Source organism: Linderina pennispora, assembly GCF_002104995.1.
Source record: "Linderina pennispora strain ATCC 12442 chromosome Unknown DL89scaffold_1, whole genome shotgun sequence".
NCBI classification, from domain to species: Eukaryota; Fungi; Kickxellomycota; class Kickxellomycetes; order Kickxellales; family Kickxellaceae; genus Linderina; species Linderina pennispora.
The window spans coordinates 2,147,343-2,166,948 of NW_024468249.1; the positions used below are offsets into that span (position 1 = coordinate 2,147,343).

The 19,606-nt window shown below is 54.8% G+C and overlaps 12 protein-coding genes across 12 annotated transcripts; 8 read left to right on the forward strand and 4 right to left on the reverse strand.

The window, feature by feature from the left end:
* Positions 1 to 134: 134 nt before the first annotated feature.
* DL89DRAFT_219224 (cytidine deaminase-like protein) lies at positions 135 to 674 on the forward strand (the record flags this gene model as incomplete). The annotated part of the gene is made up of 1 exon (XM_040884380.1): positions 135 to 674. The coding sequence occupies one exon, from the start codon at positions 135 to 137 to the stop codon at positions 672 to 674; it is 540 nt and encodes a 179-aa protein (XP_040747721.1).
* A 19-nt stretch (positions 675 to 693) lies between these two features.
* DL89DRAFT_320018 (LAG1-domain-containing protein) lies at positions 694 to 2,221 on the reverse strand (the record flags this gene model as incomplete). Its single annotated transcript, XM_040891178.1, has 2 exons — positions 694 to 1,628; positions 1,688 to 2,221. The coding sequence occupies 2 exons, from the start codon at positions 2,219 to 2,221 to the stop codon at positions 828 to 830; spliced, it is 1,335 nt and encodes a 444-aa protein (XP_040747722.1). The 3' UTR covers positions 694 to 827.
* A 2,071-nt stretch (positions 2,222 to 4,292) lies between these two features.
* On the reverse strand, positions 4,293 to 5,087 carry DL89DRAFT_18231 (uncharacterized protein). Its single transcript, XM_040883915.1, has one exon. It carries the CDS (start codon positions 4,997 to 4,999, stop codon positions 4,409 to 4,411), a length of 591 nt encoding a protein of 196 aa, XP_040747723.1. The 5' UTR covers positions 5,000 to 5,087; the 3' UTR covers positions 4,293 to 4,408.
* DL89DRAFT_18195 (uncharacterized protein) lies at positions 5,087 to 6,234 on the reverse strand. Its single transcript, XM_040883911.1, has one exon. It carries the CDS (start codon positions 6,198 to 6,200, stop codon positions 5,175 to 5,177), a length of 1,026 nt encoding a protein of 341 aa, XP_040747724.1. The 5' UTR covers positions 6,201 to 6,234; the 3' UTR covers positions 5,087 to 5,174.
* A 691-nt stretch (positions 6,235 to 6,925) lies between these two features.
* On the forward strand, positions 6,926 to 7,532 carry DL89DRAFT_264369 (HIT-like protein). The gene is made up of 2 exons (XM_040886217.1): positions 6,926 to 7,156; positions 7,191 to 7,532. Exons 1-2 carry the CDS (start codon positions 6,989 to 6,991, stop codon positions 7,440 to 7,442), a joined length of 420 nt encoding a protein of 139 aa, XP_040747725.1. The 5' UTR covers positions 6,926 to 6,988; the 3' UTR covers positions 7,443 to 7,532.
* DL89DRAFT_264370 (uncharacterized protein) lies at positions 7,521 to 9,147 on the forward strand. The gene is made up of 2 exons (XM_040886218.1): positions 7,521 to 8,446; positions 8,529 to 9,147. The coding sequence occupies exons 1-2, from the start codon at positions 7,580 to 7,582 to the stop codon at positions 9,099 to 9,101; spliced, it is 1,440 nt and encodes a 479-aa protein (XP_040747726.1). The 5' UTR covers positions 7,521 to 7,579; the 3' UTR covers positions 9,102 to 9,147.
* A 332-nt stretch (positions 9,148 to 9,479) lies between these two features.
* Positions 9,480 to 11,084, forward strand: DL89DRAFT_254345 (uncharacterized protein; the record flags this gene model as incomplete). Its single annotated transcript, XM_040885266.1, has 1 exon — positions 9,480 to 11,084. One exon carries the CDS (start codon positions 9,480 to 9,482, stop codon positions 11,082 to 11,084), a length of 1,605 nt encoding a protein of 534 aa, XP_040747727.1.
* Positions 11,085 to 11,835: 751 nt separating this feature from the next.
* DL89DRAFT_203489 (alkaline phytoceramidase) lies at positions 11,836 to 12,522 on the forward strand (the record flags this gene model as incomplete). The annotated part of the gene is made up of 1 exon (XM_040884030.1): positions 11,836 to 12,522. A coding segment is annotated over one exon (687 nt), but the record flags the coding sequence as incomplete, so codon positions are not given.
* Positions 12,523 to 13,045: 523 nt separating this feature from the next.
* Positions 13,046 to 15,605, forward strand: DL89DRAFT_264372 (RNI-like protein). The gene has a single exon (XM_040886219.1). The coding sequence runs from the start codon at positions 13,242 to 13,244 to the stop codon at positions 15,105 to 15,107; it is 1,866 nt and encodes a 621-aa protein (XP_040747729.1). The 5' UTR covers positions 13,046 to 13,241; the 3' UTR covers positions 15,108 to 15,605.
* On the reverse strand, positions 15,126 to 15,666 carry DL89DRAFT_264373 (uncharacterized protein). The gene has a single exon (XM_040886220.1). It carries the CDS (start codon positions 15,617 to 15,619, stop codon positions 15,149 to 15,151), a length of 471 nt encoding a protein of 156 aa, XP_040747730.1. The 5' UTR covers positions 15,620 to 15,666; the 3' UTR covers positions 15,126 to 15,148.
* A 1,130-nt stretch (positions 15,667 to 16,796) lies between these two features.
* Positions 16,797 to 17,199, forward strand: DL89DRAFT_18321 (uncharacterized protein). Its single transcript, XM_040883924.1, has one exon. The coding sequence runs from the start codon at positions 16,918 to 16,920 to the stop codon at positions 17,140 to 17,142; it is 225 nt and encodes a 74-aa protein (XP_040747731.1). The 5' UTR covers positions 16,797 to 16,917; the 3' UTR covers positions 17,143 to 17,199.
* A 473-nt stretch (positions 17,200 to 17,672) lies between these two features.
* DL89DRAFT_290057 (uncharacterized protein) lies at positions 17,673 to 19,346 on the forward strand (the record flags this gene model as incomplete). The annotated part of the gene is made up of 4 exons (XM_040890040.1): positions 17,673 to 18,311; positions 18,361 to 18,543; positions 18,590 to 18,844; positions 18,879 to 19,346. The coding sequence occupies 4 exons, from the start codon at positions 17,673 to 17,675 to the stop codon at positions 19,344 to 19,346; spliced, it is 1,545 nt and encodes a 514-aa protein (XP_040747732.1).
* Positions 19,347 to 19,606: the final 260 nt, after the last annotated feature.

Consider the following 19,606-nt stretch of genomic DNA (forward strand, 5'->3'; position numbering starts at 1 on the left):
TCCCCATATTTCTTTGGGCTCCGTTTGCTCTCTACACGGGGTCCAGCCCAACCAGGGCCATCCTTAATATCCTGGTAGCATTTATTCATTTGTCTTACTTTTGCGCTCTCCTCAGAATGTCTGGACTCGATGACATGGCAACCCGCGAACAGCGGCTTAAATTTATGGCCGAGGCTCTGGATATGGCTGAAGAAGCACTACAGACCTCGGAGGTTCCCGTCGGCTGTGTGTTTGTGCATAGCGGCAAGGTGGTTGGGCGGGGCAGGAACGAGACCAACGAGACCAAGAACGGCACACGTCACGCCGAGATTGTGGCCATCGACCGTATGCTGGCCTCGGGATTCCAGCTCGAAGATTTCCAACAAACCGACCTATACGTGACCGTTGAGCCCTGCATAATGTGCGCGTCTGCGCTGCGCCAGATAAAGATACGGTCAGTTGTGTATGGCTGCGGCAACGACCGGTTTGGTGGCTGCGACTCTGTGCTCAATGTCAACACAGATGAGGGACTGGACGGCACACCCTACCCAGCCGAGGGCGGGTTTTACAAGGACGAGGCGATTCTGATGCTGCGGAAATTCTATGTCCGCGAAAACACAAATGCTCCGCAGCCGCGCAAGAAGGCAAACCGGGTGCTCAAGACCGGCGACCTGGATATCGAGTCGTCCAGCTGATGTAGCCAATGTTTTGGATATTATGTTTGTTCGATTACATGTCAGAAATTGGTGTTTGAGCAGACGAAATAAAAAATGGAACTGACGGAAATAGAGTAGAAAATTAAAAATACTGTGGTCAAGCTCACGAATAATGAAATGCAAGCACTGCTACTAGCACGATTGCCGGCGGTCCGAGTGTGGTTCTTCATTAATGTCGACGCCGCTGTCAGTGCTGTGCTCAGCGTTGTCTCTGGTGTCATCCTCGTTGTCGCTGCCTTCATCGTCCGAGCGATTGTCGTCAACATTCTCGCCTTTGATCAGCACACGGTTGAGGACACGCAGGAGCAGGTAGAACCAGTACAGCAAAACAACCTGCAGCACGCACAGGAAGACCCACAGGACGCTAACGATAGGGTACGAGGCATACGAGTTCGGGTAGTGGGGGAAGCGCCTCTCCTCAGGAATCAGCTTGGTGCCCTGGGTCCAGATCGAGATCATCATTTTCAGGCAGACAACGTGCTTGGTGGCGACCCATGACAGGCTGAAGATGCCAAACAGGGCGTTCGGAATCACCTCATGCTCGAGGTAGCGGAACATCTTGGCTGACGTCAGGAAGATGTCGGGCAAGTCCATGATCAGCATAAATGCGTGGCCAAAGCGGGTGAAATGGAACGTGTACGAGAGCAGAACAAGGACAATGGTCGCCACGTGGTGTGTCAGCATCTCGACGTGGTCCTTGCGACGCTCCTCGACGTGAATAGTGTAGACGTTCGACAGCCAGAACGCCGCCTGCACCAGATAGAACCACTTGAGGCCATACGGCATCATAATGTGGTCGTCGGGATAGTTCGCGTACAGATTCGCTGTGTTCATATAGTAGGGCGACTCCATCCACACCTTGAACCCGATGGTCCACGTAACGCAAATATACGAAAACGTCCATCCCATCTCGCCGAACCTGCGCTGCTTGCGCTCATTGGTAATGCCCAAGAACCGGGGGATCGCTGGTAGGATGTGGATGGAGCAAGGACTGACCGAATGGCAATCAGCTGCACGATCCAATAGAACACGAATTTGAAGTCGTGCACGCCACGGACGTACTTTTCGCTCCCGACACCGACATCATCCGCGCCCTTAGCTTTGTGGTTCATTGAAATCCACAGCAGCGGCCACTCGTACCCAAGCCAGTAGAAGCCATGAACGATGGCTAGCAGCGTTACCGATACATGCAGCTCGTTGTTGGCCAGCCAGATAATGAAGCGGTTACGCGTATTCAGCACCACGTTCTTTTTTGTCGACGTGAGGCGCTGAATTGGCCGGCCGTCGACGTCGACGTCGACATCAACATTGGCATTGGCATTGGTATCTGCGCCAGCCTTGAGGGACGCGCGTCGCCTACGCAGACGCTTCTGTTTTGTGACTGCGTCTGATGGCCGCGGTTTCGCCTTTACGGGCATTTCGCCGAGCTCCGATGCCGGGTCTGTTACTAGGTGTCCGCCTCGCCGGCCGTGCTCGGTTCCTGCCACTGCGACAACTGTTGGAATACGCTTCTCAAGTGGCGGCATAGTGCTATTAGAATACAGGTGCTCCGCTGGGCTGGTAAGGAGGCTGGGGCTGGTAATAATGGAAAAGGATTGTAGACAGACAGACAGAGAGGCAAAAGTTTTCTTTTCTTCTCTCCTTTATGCGCCGCAATAGTGTGAGGCGGGTTGGACGTTGGGGGACGAAGGCTAGAAGCGATCGGCGCCAAGGCAAAAACCGTGTACCCTCGCAGAAATACTGGTAGGTTCGAAACTATGCGTGGACAAGAGTGTCCGGAGCAAAAGGGATTTCTGATCTTGGGCAGCAAGGGGGAGGAAATCACAACAAGAGCACGAGTAGTTTACAACGTGGGCTTAGGAATCGACGAAAGGGAGCATTGAAGAGGGTAGGGGAAACCGCACTGTGGCGATTTTATACCTCCGTCGGACTCTTGCGCGAGCGGCGGTCTACGACCCAAGAGTGACTCGATGACGATCATACCGCTCGCGGCGGGCGGACTTTGTGTCAATAGGCGCACACTCGTGATAGTAATCGCCGGCGTTAGAAGAATGGCTCCCTTTGCGACACTCTCTGGACCGCGTGTTTGTGCAGGATGCCGGCTATGGTTGGCTCCTGCGCTAGTTCGGCGGCAAGGCTCCAGTGGGCTTTGTATTCATGTTTACGCCGCCGCAGTTCATGCGCTTTGCCAACATGGGATCGGTGCAGAGCAAATTGCGGATATGTAGCTGGCGGTGCACCCAATGGCCGTGGCCAGCCATGTATCGCCTTGCTCTGAGACATCCGCCTGGGTCCCGACAGCAAAAGGCGATCATGGACATGCCTTTGCTTGCCCATCGAGTGCTCCAGACACCCGCCGCAGCCTGCAAGACAGCCTCTCGCACGCACAACCTCATCGCTTGCACGGTAAAAACAAACAGCCAGCGGTCGTTGATCCGGATTGTCCCAATTCGGTAAAAAGCCCATGCCCTGAGAGCGACGTTACCCGAGATCCGAAATTTTTGCGGTCACACTTAGCGTTTGGGGAGGGGCTCTGCACAGTGCCGCGTCTGGCGATGCCGCAAGGTAGAATTTGTGTGCTGGACCAAGCTGGCAGCGGGTGCGAACGTCACATCCCACCACTATGCGCCCACCAGACACTGCTGGATCTCCCAATGCCTATGAACCAGAGTCAGAGGATAATAGCGAGCGCCAAGACCCCAGCTGCATTCTGGATTCCCAGTTTGGCACAGCCGACACGGTCCAGCAGTTCTAGAACCGATTCTTGGCTACAATTCGTTGTTTCGAGTTTGGTTGTGGAAAATTCCAACAATTCATTGCCAAAAAGCGCTACAAAGTTGCGGACTTCGGCATGGTAGCAGCTAGACGCCAGGCTCGTAGTACGTGCGGACGGATCAGTGGTAGCCGCACATGTCGCTAATTCCGCTGCATGCCGCCCGACGGCTCTGCAGCCGCATGTGCTGGCACCTCGGATGCAGACCGCGACAGAAACAGCGCGTACTCGAGCTGCTCTTCCTCGGTCATGTCCTCGAATACAAAGTTGTCGACCGGGCCATTGTCCGGCCTACTGCCCTCTGGTTGTTTGCTTGCAATGTGACTGGGCTCAGCCTTGCTCTCCTGCGAGCTAAGCCACAGAGCATATTCCAGCTGCTCGTCCTGGTTCAGACCTAGCTCCTCGGACGGGCCAGCAAACTCGCGATCAATGTACTGCCGGCGATCGTACTCGGATATCCGCCGCTCTCGCTCAAGCTCCGCCTCCAAGCGCAGCTCCTCAAGGCTCTCCTCCACCTCCTGCTCCATCTCCTCCATGTTGAGGGCTGAGGCAGTGCGCCGAGCCGAGCCCGACTGGCCTGTGCCTTGGCGCAGTGCTGTGTGAGCCGGCGCCCTGGCCCACAAAGGCAGTCTGCAGGCGTGTACCGTTAGCCAGGACCACCCAGCCGTAGCCACTGGCCACGTCTGACACCAGGGTCGGGAACGCATGCACCACGTTGGGCAGGAACTGCGAGCGACGGAAAAACTCTTGTATGTCTGCGTTGTTATCCGCACGCGTCCGGTCCAGTGTATCCACTGTGCGGTTGCGTAGCTGGAATCCCCACTGCTCGGATGTCCGCGAGGCCAGCAGCTGCGCCAGGAATATGTCGTTGCGAGTCTCGCTGTTCATCACCGCTGGGTGGATCGACCAGAACCACGGGTCGAGACGCCGCGGCCCGCGATCAGCAACTGCTGCTGGGTGATCGTCCGCCTGGTTGTTGGTGCTCTCGCCGGCGTCTGTTCCGGCGGTCGCCTCGGCCACCGCCACGGCAGCGCATCGCCCGCAGAGGCTGTCCAGTAAGCGGGTCGATAATAAACACCTGGCCATTGCGTGCTGCCGACACAATCATGCATCCGTTGATGCTCAGTGCAGAAACAGCGAAGCGGTGCAGCCGCGGCCATGCCCTTATTGGTGTCGCAATCCCAGTTGCGTCCGAGTCGAACATCCACAAGCTGCCTGCCGCATCGCCAACCAGCAGCAACCGTGTCTCGACCTCGTTCGTCGACATTGCTGACGGCGGAGCCGCATGTGAGAGGTTTAGGCGCAGCACGGTGCTGCTCTCCTTGGTGACTGCCCGATCGCTGTTTGCAGCCAATTTGTTCAGCGCAACATCCGACTCAGATCTAGACGGTGCCCGCGAGATTCCAGGAACACGCCGGCTACCGTCTTCTGAATTCCACCTCACTGCGCTGACCGTGGCAAATCCGGATGGAAGATCCGGATGGTGGTGGTGCGGAGTGAATGTTGCCAGAACATCGCCCTCAATCGACATGCGCCAAACGCCCTTCTCGGTGGCAATGATCAAGGACTTTCTGTACGGGTCGCCAACTAGTTCGACAATGGAATGGGGCTCCGATCCTGTGGCTCCAGGGATAGGAAACACTGATATTGGCTTGGACCGCGCATTGCTGTACTCGCCAAGCGCTGGTGTAAGCCAGGGCACCTTCTCAAACGTCACCTGGAGGTGCGCTGGTATCCACGGACTCAGAGTAATCGTAGCCTGTTTCCATAGTCACGATTTTTGCTTCCTCGAAGTCCCAGACAAACACAGCTCCTGACGAGCTCGCAGCAACAACATAGTGCAGTCCTTCTGCCCAAGATACCTTTACAAGCGGTGTCCCAAATACTCCACGCAAGACGCAGACAAGGTCACCGGTATCCTCGGACCAAACACGCACGTCACCGTCAGCACCAGCGCTGGCAACAACCCTGTCATCGCCAGCTATATCGTATGCGGCTGGCCATTCGTGCTGGTGCTGTGTTAGCTGATCCAGCGGCCCAGCAGACCCAAGCACTGGCCCCACGTGTGACCCCCTAGAAATTGTTCGGCTCTGCAGCCTGCCAAACTTGTTGATATGGGTAACCGTCACCACGCCGTCATCGAACCCCCACACAATCCTGTCTATCCGTGTCGACAGAGAACTGGCGCGGCCCTGATCAATCCAGTGTCCAGGTTCGCTGACATGTGGCAGTGCAAACACGATGTCCTGTATGTCGTTATCGCGCGCAAATACCTTGCCTGTCATCGGCATGCTCCTTATCGCTACCTTGCCCGCCATAGATACTGCCAGCGCCCACCCGTATTTCTCGCTCACAATCACCTTGTCGACCGAGCTCGCCCGCACGTTGTATTCCAGCCGGGTCTGTCCATTTCCGCCGATCGATTGCCACTGCCTGATCAGCCTCTGCCGGTGCAGGTACTCGAATTGCCAGCTGCTGGCACTCCCGCGTCCGCTGGTCACTAGGCTCTGGGACGATCCTGCCTTGGCAGGCATGCGGTTGGGCATCAGCCGCTCAAAGGGCCGCTGTGTGAAGGTGCGTGCAAAGGCGCGTCGCCAACAGCTGTCATCAGTCACGATGCGGCGCCAGGTGCGGCACACCCGCCCAGCCTGCCGCAGCTCGCTAGGCTCCAGCAGCGACAGAATGTGAATGAGCAGCTCCTCTGGCAAATTGTCAATCAAGTGTTCCGACATTACTATAAAACAGCAAAACAAAAATTGTCTAGCGGAGACACAAAACGATGATTGCTTGCATTCTGGGCTGCCCCTGTTTTTTTCCTGCTGCGGCAGTCGACGTTGGGCACATCATTTGGCCGCAGTTGCCCTGAGCGGTACGCAAAATCCCACACTGGTGATCAGACACACCGATCCAGATTGCTCTTCAGGTCCGTTCAATGAAGGATTCTGGGATGCCGTTGCCATCAATGCCATTGCCGAGCGCTGAAAAGCACCAGCACTCCACATTGCGATGTATCAGTTGCCAAGTAATCGGGGCACAGCATGTCGCCCCTCGAGCGACCTTATAGCAAGAGAGAGCTCCGACAAAACTCGACAGACGGCCCTCGTGCCTCCAGCCCTTGTCACCAACATTGCTCCTCTCCGCAATGTCGACGAATGGCCTCAATGGCTGCACGTTGTTTGCTGGAAGCAAAACACAATTTTTCGAAAAATACGAAGGATACGTTTCGTCCAATCAATTGCTCACGCTAGAGCGGCCAGGAACTGGCTACAACACTTGCTAGAGTTCATGCCAGCGCCAATATGTAGCTGCAATTCCATGTACCAACTTGTCAACATAATCTGCTCAGCGTATCTGCCAATCTGCACAAGTGAGTTGCGCATCTCAAAACCACTGATGGTAATCTGGCTGATGCATACTATAAATCCACACACATTTCAGATCTGCCGCCTGCCTTCTTCCTTGGCTCTTTTCAATTATTATTGCGCTTTTCACTATTTAACAGTTTTTCTGCTTTGCAAAGATGGGCTGCGTTTTCTGCAACATCGTTGCCGGCTCCGAGCCTTGCCACACAGTACTAGAAGACTCCAAGCACATTGCCTTTCTTTCTATTTCCCCAAACACCCCTGGCTTTACGGTGGTTATTCCCAAACAGCATGTCGATTCGGACGTCCTGGCGCTTGATGACAGCGTATACACAGACCTAATGCTGTTTACAAAGAAAGGTGGACAAGGTTCTCCGTCGCGGATTAAAGGTCGACCGGTGCGCAGTCATCATCGAGGGTCTAATGATTGACCACGCACATACCAAGCTGGTCCCGCTTCATGGCCTCAATGGCGAACGGTCGTATGTCAGCGAAGACATTGCATACTCGGAATTGTACAAGGGATATGTCACATCAATGGAGGGTCCGCGACTGGGCGATGCAGAGTTGGCTGCAACGCTGTGCCAGATTCAAACGAACTGCGATCTCTAAATAAAGCACATGACCCATCCCCACAACGCGAGTCGACGTTTGCCTCAACTAAATATTAGCTCGGAATTTTTTGTGCAGGTTAGATTACAGATACACTTCCCTTTCTGCACTCTTCAGCTGCCACCCTACTGCCTATCATGGACAGTGCATCCGACCTGCTCACCCTACCAAACGAGTTGCTGAAGCAGATCAGCTTCTACCTGTGCGACGACCCCACATACAATGCAAGGCGTCCGCAGCAACAGCTGCTGAATTTTTCCATGTGCAACCGCCAGCTTCGTGCCGCCTGCTCACCAGCGATATGGCACCAATTCATTATGCGCCGACGGACCAGTAGCGACAGCCAGGACTACACGATCGATGATGACAGAGCTGGGGCCAAGTCATGGCTTGTCAACAATGACAGATCAACGGGTGAAGTGACCGTGCCAGAAGCCCTCATCAAATATGGCTGCTTTGTTCGCAGCTTTAGGGTCACTTTCAGTCTGGACGAGCCCAGCTTTGACGCCGACTGGGCGATGTTTTGTGAGCTGCAAAAGCACTGTCCTGGAATCACAGCTCTGTCTGCTGTTGTGCATGTGCTGGATGATGCCTCCACTGATTACTTTGCCCGGTTCTTTGGTGCGGTAGAGCAAAAACTGCCGAATCTTTTTCGCCGACTCAACTCAGCCATGGTTATCCGAAACGCATTTGATATGGATCATACACCACATACAGAGCTGGCTGAGGTTTTGGCACGGCTGCCTCTATTGAAGCACTTCAGTTCGCTAGGCGTGGCAATATCTCAGAAGCTGCTTTGCAGGATCTTTGCAGGAAAGTCTATCGAGACTGCCATGTTTTCAGAGAGCGAGTGCGACGGAGACGACCCAGATGCCATACTATCTGTAGTCAAGGATCCGCTTCTGCTGCGGGATATTGCGGTTGGCAATAACGAGTTTATCACCTCGAGCCTCCTTCAGCCGCTGACCCAAGCCCTAGCCGAGCTAAGTGATACAGACAAGGACGTATTCATGCCTGTCGACCCTGCGCATAACTAACTGCGCTAGTGTGGACGATGCTGTTTTGGGTGGGCATCTGACCCCGAAGCGGTTCCCGTACCTACGCTTGCTAGACATGTCAGGTTGCGAGTCCATTGATTGCGAGAAGCTCCTCTACTATTCCCGCACACATCAGTGGCCGAACCTCTACTCGCTTGACCTCAGCAGATCGGTGATATCTATGAAGATGTTGCCAGCAATCGGTGACATGTGTCCAAACTTGCGCACGCTCGGCATCGCTGCAGAATTTGGCGAGCTAGAAAACGATGGCAATTCCTTGTTTGAGCACCGGATCGGGAGGTACTTTGTGAAGATGCTGGAGAAGCTGAGTCGGCTCCAGCTGCTGGAGCTGGCGTTCACATCTCAGCGAATGCTGGACCAGTTGTTTGGACCGAATATGCCAGGTGTGCTAAAGGAATCTCTGGTATCGCTTCGACTTAGTGAGGAGGTGGCAAGATACGGTGGCAAAAGCAACCTGCAAGCCATTGCTACCGGGCTAGCCAAAATGAAGGCGCTGCGGAGCGTTGTAATTGAAATAGAGAACCCAAAGCACAAGTCCAAGTGGGAGCAGGCGCTGTCAGGCCCAGAGTTTTCCAGAGCCGCTGTGCTGATACTGTGCTAGTAGAACTGCTCTTCATATCTTTACTTTATTAAAGTAGGTAGGCCTGTGAGACTGAAGGACAAGCCAACACTTTCAAAGACCCTCTATTTTTACATGCTTTGAACTCAGGGATGGGAGGAACAGGAACAGGCATCTGCGGTTACTATCAACCGCTACTTTCAATTCTATTCATATCCACATACGGGGAAACAGCTCTAAAGCCACTCCTGCTAAGGTGATGTTTGACTTTCCAGTGTTTATTCCCTAAGAGTCCTTCCACTCATCACTCATCGAATGCATAAGTTAGCCACTGTGTGCATTTGGGCAATACTTCCGTCCTACAGGCGATGTTTCTGAAGAATCCACAAATGTCTCTGGCACGTATCTCAAAAGTTCATCATGTCATCTATCCTTTTGCTTCCTAACGAGCTGCTGCGCGACATCAGCTTTTATCTATCAAATGATGCGGTCTACGATGTGAACCACCCCCAGAAGCAACTGATAAACCTGTCGATGTGCTGTCGACACCTGCGTCGCGTGTGTGCGCCTGCAATATGGCGCTGTTTTATCGGAAGACGAAAGCTTAGAAACCATGGCGAGGACTATGCCATCGAGGATCCCTACTCAATGGTCAAGACGTGGTACATATGTGTGGACCAGAAGACTGGCCAAGTGCATATACCTGATGTGTTGGTCAGGCATGGGTCGCTAGTGCGGTTCCTGTGCCTGGAACTCAGTGACAGCAGCTTGAATCGCCAGGCTGACCTTGCAATGTTCAACGCAATCTGTGAGTACTGCCCACTGATCAACGAGCTCGAGCTCGATACGCTCGACTGCAGCCATGCAAGTGCCAGCTACTTGGCGTATTTGTTCTCCCATGCCGCAAATCCACAGCGCAGCCTATCTCGCCGACTGCGCCATCTAGCGCTGAGCTGCCGCGATAATGTGCCAGGTATTCCGACGTCCCCAATTGATTTGGAACATTTGGCTGGAATGAACACCCTGTCCGAGCTTCATATAGCTGGTGTGCGGCTCCCAGTGGAGTCGGTCCGCACTGCGCTGGCCGGCTGTAGTATGCGTGAGCTGAGTCTGATGGATATGTCATCGCTGCCGGTCGACCTGGCTGGCCTAATTGGAGCGATCCCGGAGCCGCATCAGCTACAGCTTGTTTCACTGTCTACTGCAGCCCCGTTCGCTGTCACTGTTCTAAAGCCCATATTCGAGATACCTCCGGAGCTGGCTGGCACACCGCAAGGAGTCTCATGGCTTACAAGTCTGACACTGCGCGAATGTGTGGTGGATAGGGACTTCATTGCTGAGTATATCACTCCTCAGCGCCTACCGTACCTTGCGATTCTTGGCTTCAGCTGCAAGGTAGAACAGGGTTCAGTCGAGTTCTTTACCAACTTTTGTGCCTATGAGTGGCCGCGGCTAGTTGCTCTAGATATGGCATACTGCACCATGCTCATGGCCCTGTTTGTCCGAATCCCATCTGCGTGCCCTGGCCTGAGGTCACTGAATGCTGACTGCGAGTTTATAGAATTCTTGCTGCATGATATGCACAATGAGGATGATGCTGCAGGTGAGTTTGCACAGGGGCTCAGTAGTGTGCTTCACCAGCTCAAGCACCTCGAGCAGCTGAAGATATGTGTTCCCACGCTGCATACAAGCATAGCGCTGTTCGGGAGAGATACAATGCCGCAGTGCCTCAGAACCAACGTTGTATCGCTGCATATCAATTCGCAGAGGACGAGGGGCGGTCGAAACAGGATCTCTCTGGCGGAAGGACTGGCAAGAATGGGTGCTTTGCGTTCACTGACAGTGTTTGCCTGCGATCCTTTCGACGACGAGGAATGGCGGCATATCCTCGGAGATCAAAACCTGAACGACATGTCACTGAGAATCACACACTACTCGGCCGACAATGTCACTGAGGATTCGGATTCGGATTTTGAGGAGTTTGTCGACTCTGACGATTCCCCGGGCAGCGGGACCGAGCACTAGACCGAGCGGGGTCGCCCACAGTACCTGCAGATATCCTTCTCAGTAACGCACCACTAGGGCTTTGGACCAACTTGGCATACAGCTGCGGCTCATGCGGTCTCGGTTTACAAGCATCCAGCCCGGTGAGTCAATGTTTAGTGCACGCGGAAACACCTGTCTCGCGGGTTGAGGAACTGACGCGAACCAGTCGGAACACTACTTCCCCAAGATGTGCTGACCGACGAGATTGCGGAGGGCGGGATGGGTGGAGGCGGCAGTGCTGGCTCACGCAACCGCAGTATATCGCGTATTCGATTGGGCAGCGCAAGGCTGTTTGTTTGCCCATTGTGAAACATATTTGCCATGGCGGGTGGCATCCAATGCCATTCGCTGCAGACAAGACTGCAAGGATGTCTTCGGGACTTCACATGCTAGTAGAAGCTGGTGGTCTGCAGCTGCTTCATAGTTAATGCACTGTGGCGGCCAACCATGCTCTGAAATTGCTTGGCCATCCTGTGTAGGTGCCAGTTCCTGGCATGTATAAAGACTAGCCCGCGGAATGTGCGTCTCTGAATCCAGGCCATCCTGCTAGCTGCAAAAGTTATTCCCCCCCCTCCCTTCCCCTCATTTCTGCGATTTTAAACCTACCTCACCTCTCTTCCGCCCTCCTTTTAGTTACCCTCTTTTGTTGAAGCTTTCCTTCACTTGTTACTTTTTTTTTTTTACATACAATACCACAAGCACAGCCATGGACTCTGCTCTTGCTGGCGGCTACTGGGGCGACATCACAGCCTCTATTGACTGGTGCGAGACCAACTATGAGCTGACGCCATATATTGCCGAGTTTTTCAACAGCTGGTCGTCGCTGGCCATGGTAATCCTAGGCGAGGCATGCGCGTACATGAACCCGACGGGCCACAAGGGATTCACGGCACTCGGACACTCAATCACAGTGGTTGGACTCGGCAGCTGGCTGTTCCACGCGACGCTAAAGTACTCGATGCAGATGGCTGACGAGCTGCCGATGATCTGGGCCATTGCAATCTCGCTGTACCTGGCAGTCGCAATGCAATTCAAATCGCACCAGGTGGTGTTCAAGTGGGGTCTGATCTCGTGGACCGCATTCACCACTGTGATGACCGCATGCACCAGTGGTAAGCTCGAGTTTGTTGTTTTCCAGACCACCTTCAACCTGTTCAGCATCGCGATGCTGTATATGACATGGCGTGCCAAGCGCGACCTTGAGCGCGCGGGTATGCCCGAGATTTCCCGCCTGTTTTTCCACGGCCTCAAGTGGTATGCGCTTGCTGGCACTGTCTGGCTCATCGACACTAACCTGTGCCAGTACATCAACGGCCAGGACTCGACGTCGGTGCTGCCATTCAACATGCAGCTGCACGCCTGGTGGCATGTGTTTGCCTCGCTTGGTCTCGTATACCTGGTGGTTCTGCTCATGGCACACTACTGCGTTCTGAAGGATATCCCAATCAAGTACAAGGCCGTCTGCTACGTGTTCCCTTACATCTACGTTCCGTTCGAGACCTTGATCGACGGCTACAAGATCTAGACAGCAGTCTGCAACACATACCCCAGCATTACCGCTACCACTATTATTACCTACCCTTTTGTGCATTAATATATTTTTCCTGTTTTATCCTACTACCTAGCCTCAAGCTGGCGCGCTGATAGCAGCCACTAGACCGCCCACCAGTTGGTGGATGGCGCGATACTAGTTACAAATAGTAAAGCTATGCCGTATGCCACACCTAAGGCAGAAGGCCAATCAAGCGCCTTGGTGCAATCGTCCTCCAAAGTGCTGCCTGCCTTCGCATTCACATTTTTCTGAAGCGTGCCTCCTTCCTTGCCTGCAGTGGTGCGTGACCTCTGCCAGCATGCATGCAAGGCTTAGCTGCCACTATCGCTCTGATAACAGGAGCCTTTTCTGGAAACTGCTTCTTAGGTGATAGGCTGCGTTGTTGCTGCCTGCTCTTGTCTCTGCAATGCACACCATTGTTCCAATATTTGCTCGCACGCCAGACTTCTCTTACATAGCCCTCTTGTACCTCTTGACTATCCAATCGCTTGGGTCTCTACTATCCAAACTCACCGCTTTTTCAACACAACGACGGGAAGCTTGCCCACCTACCGATGGATGTATACATGTCAGCGCTCTTCAACATGACCAACGGCGGCAGGCACAGCCGCAGCACAATGGCAGTGAGTGTACGGGAGCTTAGCTCTGCCGATAGCAGCGTGGTTCACGTCGACATCCACAGCGAGGCGGCAGTGCGGGCCGTTGTTGGGCGCATCCTCCAAGGCGACTATGCGCATCTGCCGCCTGTGCGCGAGCTGAAGAGCCTGCTGAACAACCCGCAGCACCGGCAGATCCTGCACCGATCGTTCTGCACGCTGCGGCTGTCGCGGCTATCGATTGATGAAACAACGGCGCGGGTGCTGGCGATGGTTCTGCTCTCGCCGCAATGCCGCTGCCGTCACCTGTCCATGAACTCCTGCGCGTTCACGGAGCCCGGGCGGAAAATCATGTTTTCCGCCTTGTCGATGATGGGTGAGACGTTCTCACAGCCACTTTTGGTCAACCACCAGGCGCTCGCAGCGGCAGGCGGAGGCAATAAGGCTTATGCATATGGCGCACAGGCAGCAGGCAATACAGCGCAATTCGCCGAGTGGAGTGACGCCGCACACCCTCCCCAGCCGGCCTTCGACGAGCTCGACACGGCGCCCATGGGTCTGTATTCGATGGAGTTTGTGCAGATGGGGCTTACCGACAAGCGCTGCGAGTGGCTCGGCGAGGTCGTCGAGCAGCAGCCGTACCTGCGCAGGCTCAGTGTTAACGGCAACGTCATTGGCGCCAAGGGGACTGCCAGCATTCTGACGGGTCTGGCACGTGGGTGCCCGCAGATCCAGTCGCTCATTATTACCAGCAACCTGCTGCAGTCGGCCGGTGCCCACCATGTTGCGCAGTATATCAGGACGTCGGCTGAAAAGCTCGAGCATCTGGATGTCAGCAGCAATCAGATCGCTGCCGATGGCGCTCAGGCGCTGATGCGTGCCATCATCGAATCTCCGCAGGTCCGCCTCAAGTCGCTGGTTCTTGACATGAACCGCTTTGAGGGAGCCGGGAGCCGCGCCGTGGGCCAGATGCTCGAGACCAACAAGTCGCTGGTGCGTCTGTCATTTGCCCGCAACAACATCTTTGGCGAGGGCTGCCAGCTGCTGTTTGCCAGCCTCCACAGAAATTCGACACTGCAGCACCTCGATCTGACTGGCAATTTCATCGACCACACGGGCGCCGAGGCAGTGCGGGATTACCTGTGCCGCCCCATGACTAGCAGCGAGCAGGGCGGACTCCTGTCGCTGGTTCTTTCGGCAAACCCAATTCGCGACGACGGTGTCGAGGTGCTGTGCCAGGGACTGCGTGAGAACGGGCACTTACTATACCTACACATCAACCACATCGACATTACGGATAGGTCGATGGCAACCATGGGTCAGACGCTGGAGTCGACGTCAAAGCAGGCCACAGCGCTGATCAGCCTGTCGATGCGACACAACAGCCAGATAACCAAGGAGGGCTACACAGTCCTGAGCCATGGGTGCCGGGCCAACCAGCACATCCTGCGGATCAACGCCGACATGCCGTTCGACGGCTGGAGCAGCGTGTGGGATAGTCTGGAGCGGGCAATTACCCGCAACACGACGCTGGCTATTGAGCGCTACACGGCTCCCCTGCTGATGGTTGCCCGGGGTCGCATCATCCTGTATTCGAGGCCGGCCCAAGACAGCTCTGTGTCAGAGGTCGGCTTTGCCCAGCTGCCGCTCGATATCCGTGAAATCATCCTGCACAAGATTGACAGGTTCCAGGTGCTCAGACCCAGCCAGAGACGGCGGGCTGCCCGCATTGCATCCGACATCAGAATGCGCTTCTCGTCCAAATTCTCGCTGCTCGAAGCTGTTCTTGGATCTGATTACCACTACGTTCGGCACATTATGCAGATGCTGCACAGCTCGTATCTTACAAACTAATTGCTTGCGAATATCTTTCGTGTTAAATAAGTTCACTCCGGCTATTCTTCAACAATCAGGTAGTCGCCACTTGATCTCGACGCAGTCTGCAGCACCTTGCGCCCAAGCCTGTCTGACGGTTTAGACGAATGATCCAGACCAGCGTCTGGCGAATCGACAGAAAACTCTATCGGCTCGGCAATGCGCACCAGAGGCTCGACACCGGACAGGTCCTCTGTCCTGGCCGCAGCCTGGATATGGCTCAAAAAGTCCCTCAGCTGGTGTGCATCCTTTGACAGGCGGCCAAACTCTGCCGCTTTCTGTGTCGGGTCAGGCATGCGTAGACCAGCGAGGTTGTACAGGTGCTGGATGCCCTTGGCGTCCAATGGATCGTCACTGGCGCCTTCGTGCCCAGCAGCGTTGGTGGGTTTTTCCAGGAGCGTGCCGACGCTCCAGCTCGGTCTGCTCAGAGGGAACGACGAATATGCACGAGCGAATGGCTGCGTTGAAGAGAATAGTCGTGAGCGAAGCATGGTTTGTGCAGGAGAGCAGTCTAAACAGAAATCCAAAAAAAAAAAAAGGCCTTGGAAAATGTCAGCGTTGGTCTCCAGAGATTGCCTGACATGGCTGCATTGGGAAATCGGGGTGTGGTATGGTGCCTATCGGAGCCCCCGGTTCCTGATTTGGTATATCCATTTATCGGTGCCTGGGACTGGTACCTGATATCATGGTCCAATCCCAGGTCCTTGAAATTTGGATCCAGTTGAAAGATCACAGCCCAAAAGTGGACGCTGTGACTCACTACTGACCCCCAGCCTCTGTTTTCTGCCTCTGGAAAGCTGTGATGCTGCATTTTCATACACAGACCATACCACAGTGCACAAGCTGCGGAATCCAGGAGCAGAGCGGTGATGTGTCCCGACTTATACTTTTCGCTGTTCACACGCGTATCAAGCAAATGCCGCCTGCCTGGGTGCAACTGCAGGATTGTTGTGACGTTCGAATGGAAGCGTGCATCGCCTCAAGCTCTTGGCCGCGCATATGCATGTTAGATGAGCGGATTCTGTCTTGCTGCAGAAGCGACGGCCCGCACAGTCCACCGAAAACAGGAGGAGGGGTGCCTTGCTTTATAGTTTTTGTGTCTTGGTATGCATTAGCCAGGCGAGCTGTGGTCGTTTGGCTGCTGCAGAGCGCGTGGGATAAAAGGTAGACATGTGGTCATGTGGCCAAGATCGCCAGCAGGTAGTCTGTGTCATGGGACAGGATTTCGTGGTGGGAAAGCACATATTCGCCTGTGCAACCAATGCAGAGTGCAAATCGGGAAGAAGATAGCGCATGACAGCAAGTACAGGCACCGGCATTCCTTTTTCCAGCTCGGATGTTTTGCAAATGTTCCATTATTTTTAGCTGCGCGGGGGAGAAGCCGGGATGGGGGGAGAAGCCAACAAAAGCGCGCATCCATGTCCATTGGCGATTGGCGCCGATAGCAGCCGCTTGAAGGAGCACACATGTCTTGGCGGGCGGCCTGCTGTTGGGCTGGCTGGCTGCTGCGGCTGCTGGCTGGCTCAATGCGAGCGGCACGATCGGCATCCAGCAATTATCCCATTTGCATCTCAGCTGCCCCCGCAACTGCAGGCTCTGCCACACCCGCCTCCCCGAAACTGCACCTAGCGCAGTTCCGATACGCCAGAGTCAGTGCCGTCATCGGCAGGGGCGGCTGGGCAGAAGCGCGAGCGCCACCAGCCTTGGCGCTGTAGAGACAAGGGCGCCTGTGCTCATCCGCTGCATATGCGCGAGCTGGACCTCGGAGGGCAATCGCTCATCCTAGCCCATGACGAGAAAGCAAATCCTCACGCCCAATAAATACTCCCACACTGTACCTGGAGGCGACAAGTGCCCAAGTAGCTCGCGGCCGGTCACATGTATGCATGCGCTTATGCTTTGCATTGTGATTCTCTGCCGGCCTAGCATTGGCCCGGCTTCGTCGACGTTCTTAAAGGAAGAGGAAGGAGCGGAGGAAAAGTGCCCGCCTGGCGAAATCAGTGGACCAGGATAGTACTCAACCGCACACCCAGGCCTCCGCGCGCAGTGATCCTGCCATCTCGTTTGGAGTGCTGTGTATGAAACGATGTATGTGCCTCCTGTCGACCGGCTGCCGTCGATCGCCGCCCTAGGCCATCCCCCATCCAGTAGCAGCCCCTGGGCACCCCGATTCGTCTGTTATCCTCGCTAACAACCGCAAATCTGGTGGGAGACAGGGGAGGATGTTTGGCACAGACATGGCCGCCCTCTTTATGACAGCGGCTGATTTAAAATGCTGTGCGCACCCTTCATTGACAGCGTTCGAGCAGCCCCCATCTGTGAGTCCAATTTTTCTCTCCATTTTTATTCAGTTTGCCTTCCTGCCTTTAATAGACCTCTCGAGGTAGTGATACTGCATCTCTGTTTCACGCCTTCAAGACCATATCTCTACTTCTAGCCACGGCTGCAAGGCTACTTTCCTGGTGCACTCACTAGTTTCTGGCCCCTTCGCTTTGTTATTCCAAACGTCCATATTGACTTTCAACATAATCTACCACCTCAAAAATGGACCAGTACCACGAAAAGAGCTACATAGACGAGTCCGCGCCCCGCCTGTACCCGACAGAAGGGTCTGACGAGTACATCGCCAAGGAGGGCATCCAGGTCGAGGATGCGGCCGTCGACAGCCACAACCGCAAGCTGAAGCGCTCCCTGAAGAGCCGTCACATGGGAATGATTGCTATCGGTGGCACAATTGGAACCGGCCTGTTCCTCGGAAGCGGAACAACACTGGCCGTAGCTGGACCGGCAGGCTCGCTCATCGCCTATATTTTGATCGGCACCATGGTATACTTTGTGTGCACATCGCTGGGTGAAGTCTCGACGTTCATTCCAGTCTCTGATCCTTTCAACCACTTCGCCACCCGCTTTCTAGATCCGGCGCTCGGCTTTGCCTTTGGCTGGAACTACTGGCTGTCGTGGATGCTCACGGTCGGCTCGGAACTCGTCGCATGTGGTCTCATCGTCAAGTTCTGGCTGCCGAATCTGAACGGTATCGTCTGGAGTCTCGTTGCTATGGTCATCATGTTCGCCATCAACGCCATCTCGGTCAGGGGGTACGGTGAGGCCGAGTACTATTTCGCTATGATCAAGGTGCTTGCTGTTGTCATCGTCATCATTGTCGGAATCCTGACCATCACGGGCGTCCTTGGCAATCACCACTACGGTAGCGAGATGTGGCATGTCGAGGGAGCGCCGTTCCAACGACCACATTGTCGGCATCCTGAAGGCCTGCATTACCGCTGCCTTCTCGTTCCAGGGAACTGAGATCGTCGGTGTCACTGTTGGTGAGTCAGCCAACCCGCGCCGTGATGTGCCGCGCGCAATCCGCTCCGTGTTCTGGCGTATTCTTCTGTTTTATATCCTGGCTATCATGGTTGTTCGGCCTGCTTATTAAATGGGACGACGAGCGTCTCGCCAAGTCAGGCGGTGTTGAGGATATTGCCATTTCGCCGTTTACTCTGGTGTTCGATCTTGCCGGTGCAAAGTGGGCTGCCCACGTCATGAATGCAGTTGTGCTGATCACCGTTCTATCCGCTGGCAATTCGGGACTTTACGCCTGCACGCGTGTCCTGTGGAATATGGCCAAGGAGGGCAAGGCACCACGTATCTTCTGCCGAGTTACCAAGGGTGGTGTTCCGATCTGGGCCCTGATCTTCACCACATTCTGGTCGTGCGTCCTGCTTGGTCCTTTCGTTCATTGGTAACAAGGAAGTCTATGTCTTCCTTGTCAACATCAGCGGTGTCACTGGTTTCCTCTTCTGGCTGGGTCTGTCCCTGTCCCACTGGCGCTTCCGCATGGCGTATGTGCGCCAGGGCTTCGATATCAAGGATCTGCCGTATCGTGCCGCATTCTATCCGTTCGGCCCCATCTACGCATGCTGCCTGCTGGCTGTCATCATTGTTGGCCAGGGCTATGGCACATTTACGCCCAAGTTCGATGCCCTGAGCTTCTTCTCAACCTACATTGCGCTGCCGCTATTTGTCATTATGTGGCTCGGCTGGAAGTTCTTCAAGAAGACCAAGGTTGTCCGGCTTGACGAAGCTGATGTTTCGAGCGGCACGCTGCTTGAGATGGAGCGCAGCGGCGAGATCGAGATCTTCCCCTACACGCCTGGAATCACCGACAGAATAGTCAACTTTGTCCTGCGCCGCAACCCGCGTGAGCAGCAAAGCTGAGCAAAGGGGCAAACCGGCCCTCGAAGCCAGCCATGTCTGCGCATACCCTTCCCCTTGTATTCTCTTTCTAATGCCGCCTTTGTAATTCAGGTCAAAATATTCCCGCCCTTATCCCTCACCCTCAATGAGCATGGCCGATTGCTAGGACTTGAGCGAGGTTCCCTGCTATTTTTCTGTTGAGCAATGATATTTGTGGAATGCGCCTGCAGTGTGTAGCATGATCCTGTCTGCATCCAAGACATGAAAGCGCAACAGCGGGG

Coding starts and splice junctions, on each gene's coding strand:
- DL89DRAFT_264372 (XM_040886219.1), top strand. CDS start 13,242: ATGACCAACGGCGGCAGGCACAGCCGCAGCACAATGGCAGTGAGTGTA.
- DL89DRAFT_264373 (XM_040886220.1), bottom strand. CDS start 15,619: ATGCTTCGCTCACGACTATTCTCTTCAACGCAGCCATTCGCTCGTGCA.
- DL89DRAFT_18231 (XM_040883915.1), bottom strand. CDS start 4,999: ATGTCGATTGAGGGCGATGTTCTGGCAACATTCACTCCGCACCACCAC.
- DL89DRAFT_264370 (XM_040886218.1), top strand. CDS start 7,580: ATGGACAGTGCATCCGACCTGCTCACCCTACCAAACGAGTTGCTGAAG. Junction 8,447..8,528: donor TAAGTGATACAGACAAGGAC/GTATTCATGCCT, acceptor CTGACCCCGAAG/CGGTTCCCGTACCTACGCTT.
- DL89DRAFT_18195 (XM_040883911.1), bottom strand. CDS start 6,200: ATGTCGGAACACTTGATTGACAATTTGCCAGAGGAGCTGCTCATTCAC.
- DL89DRAFT_264369 (XM_040886217.1), top strand. CDS start 6,989: ATGGGCTGCGTTTTCTGCAACATCGTTGCCGGCTCCGAGCCTTGCCAC. Junction 7,157..7,190: donor TCCTGGCGCTTGATGACAGC/GTATACACAGAC, acceptor TTACAAAGAAAG/GTGGACAAGGTTCTCCGTCG.
- DL89DRAFT_18321 (XM_040883924.1), top strand. CDS start 16,918: ATGACGAGAAAGCAAATCCTCACGCCCAATAAATACTCCCACACTGTA.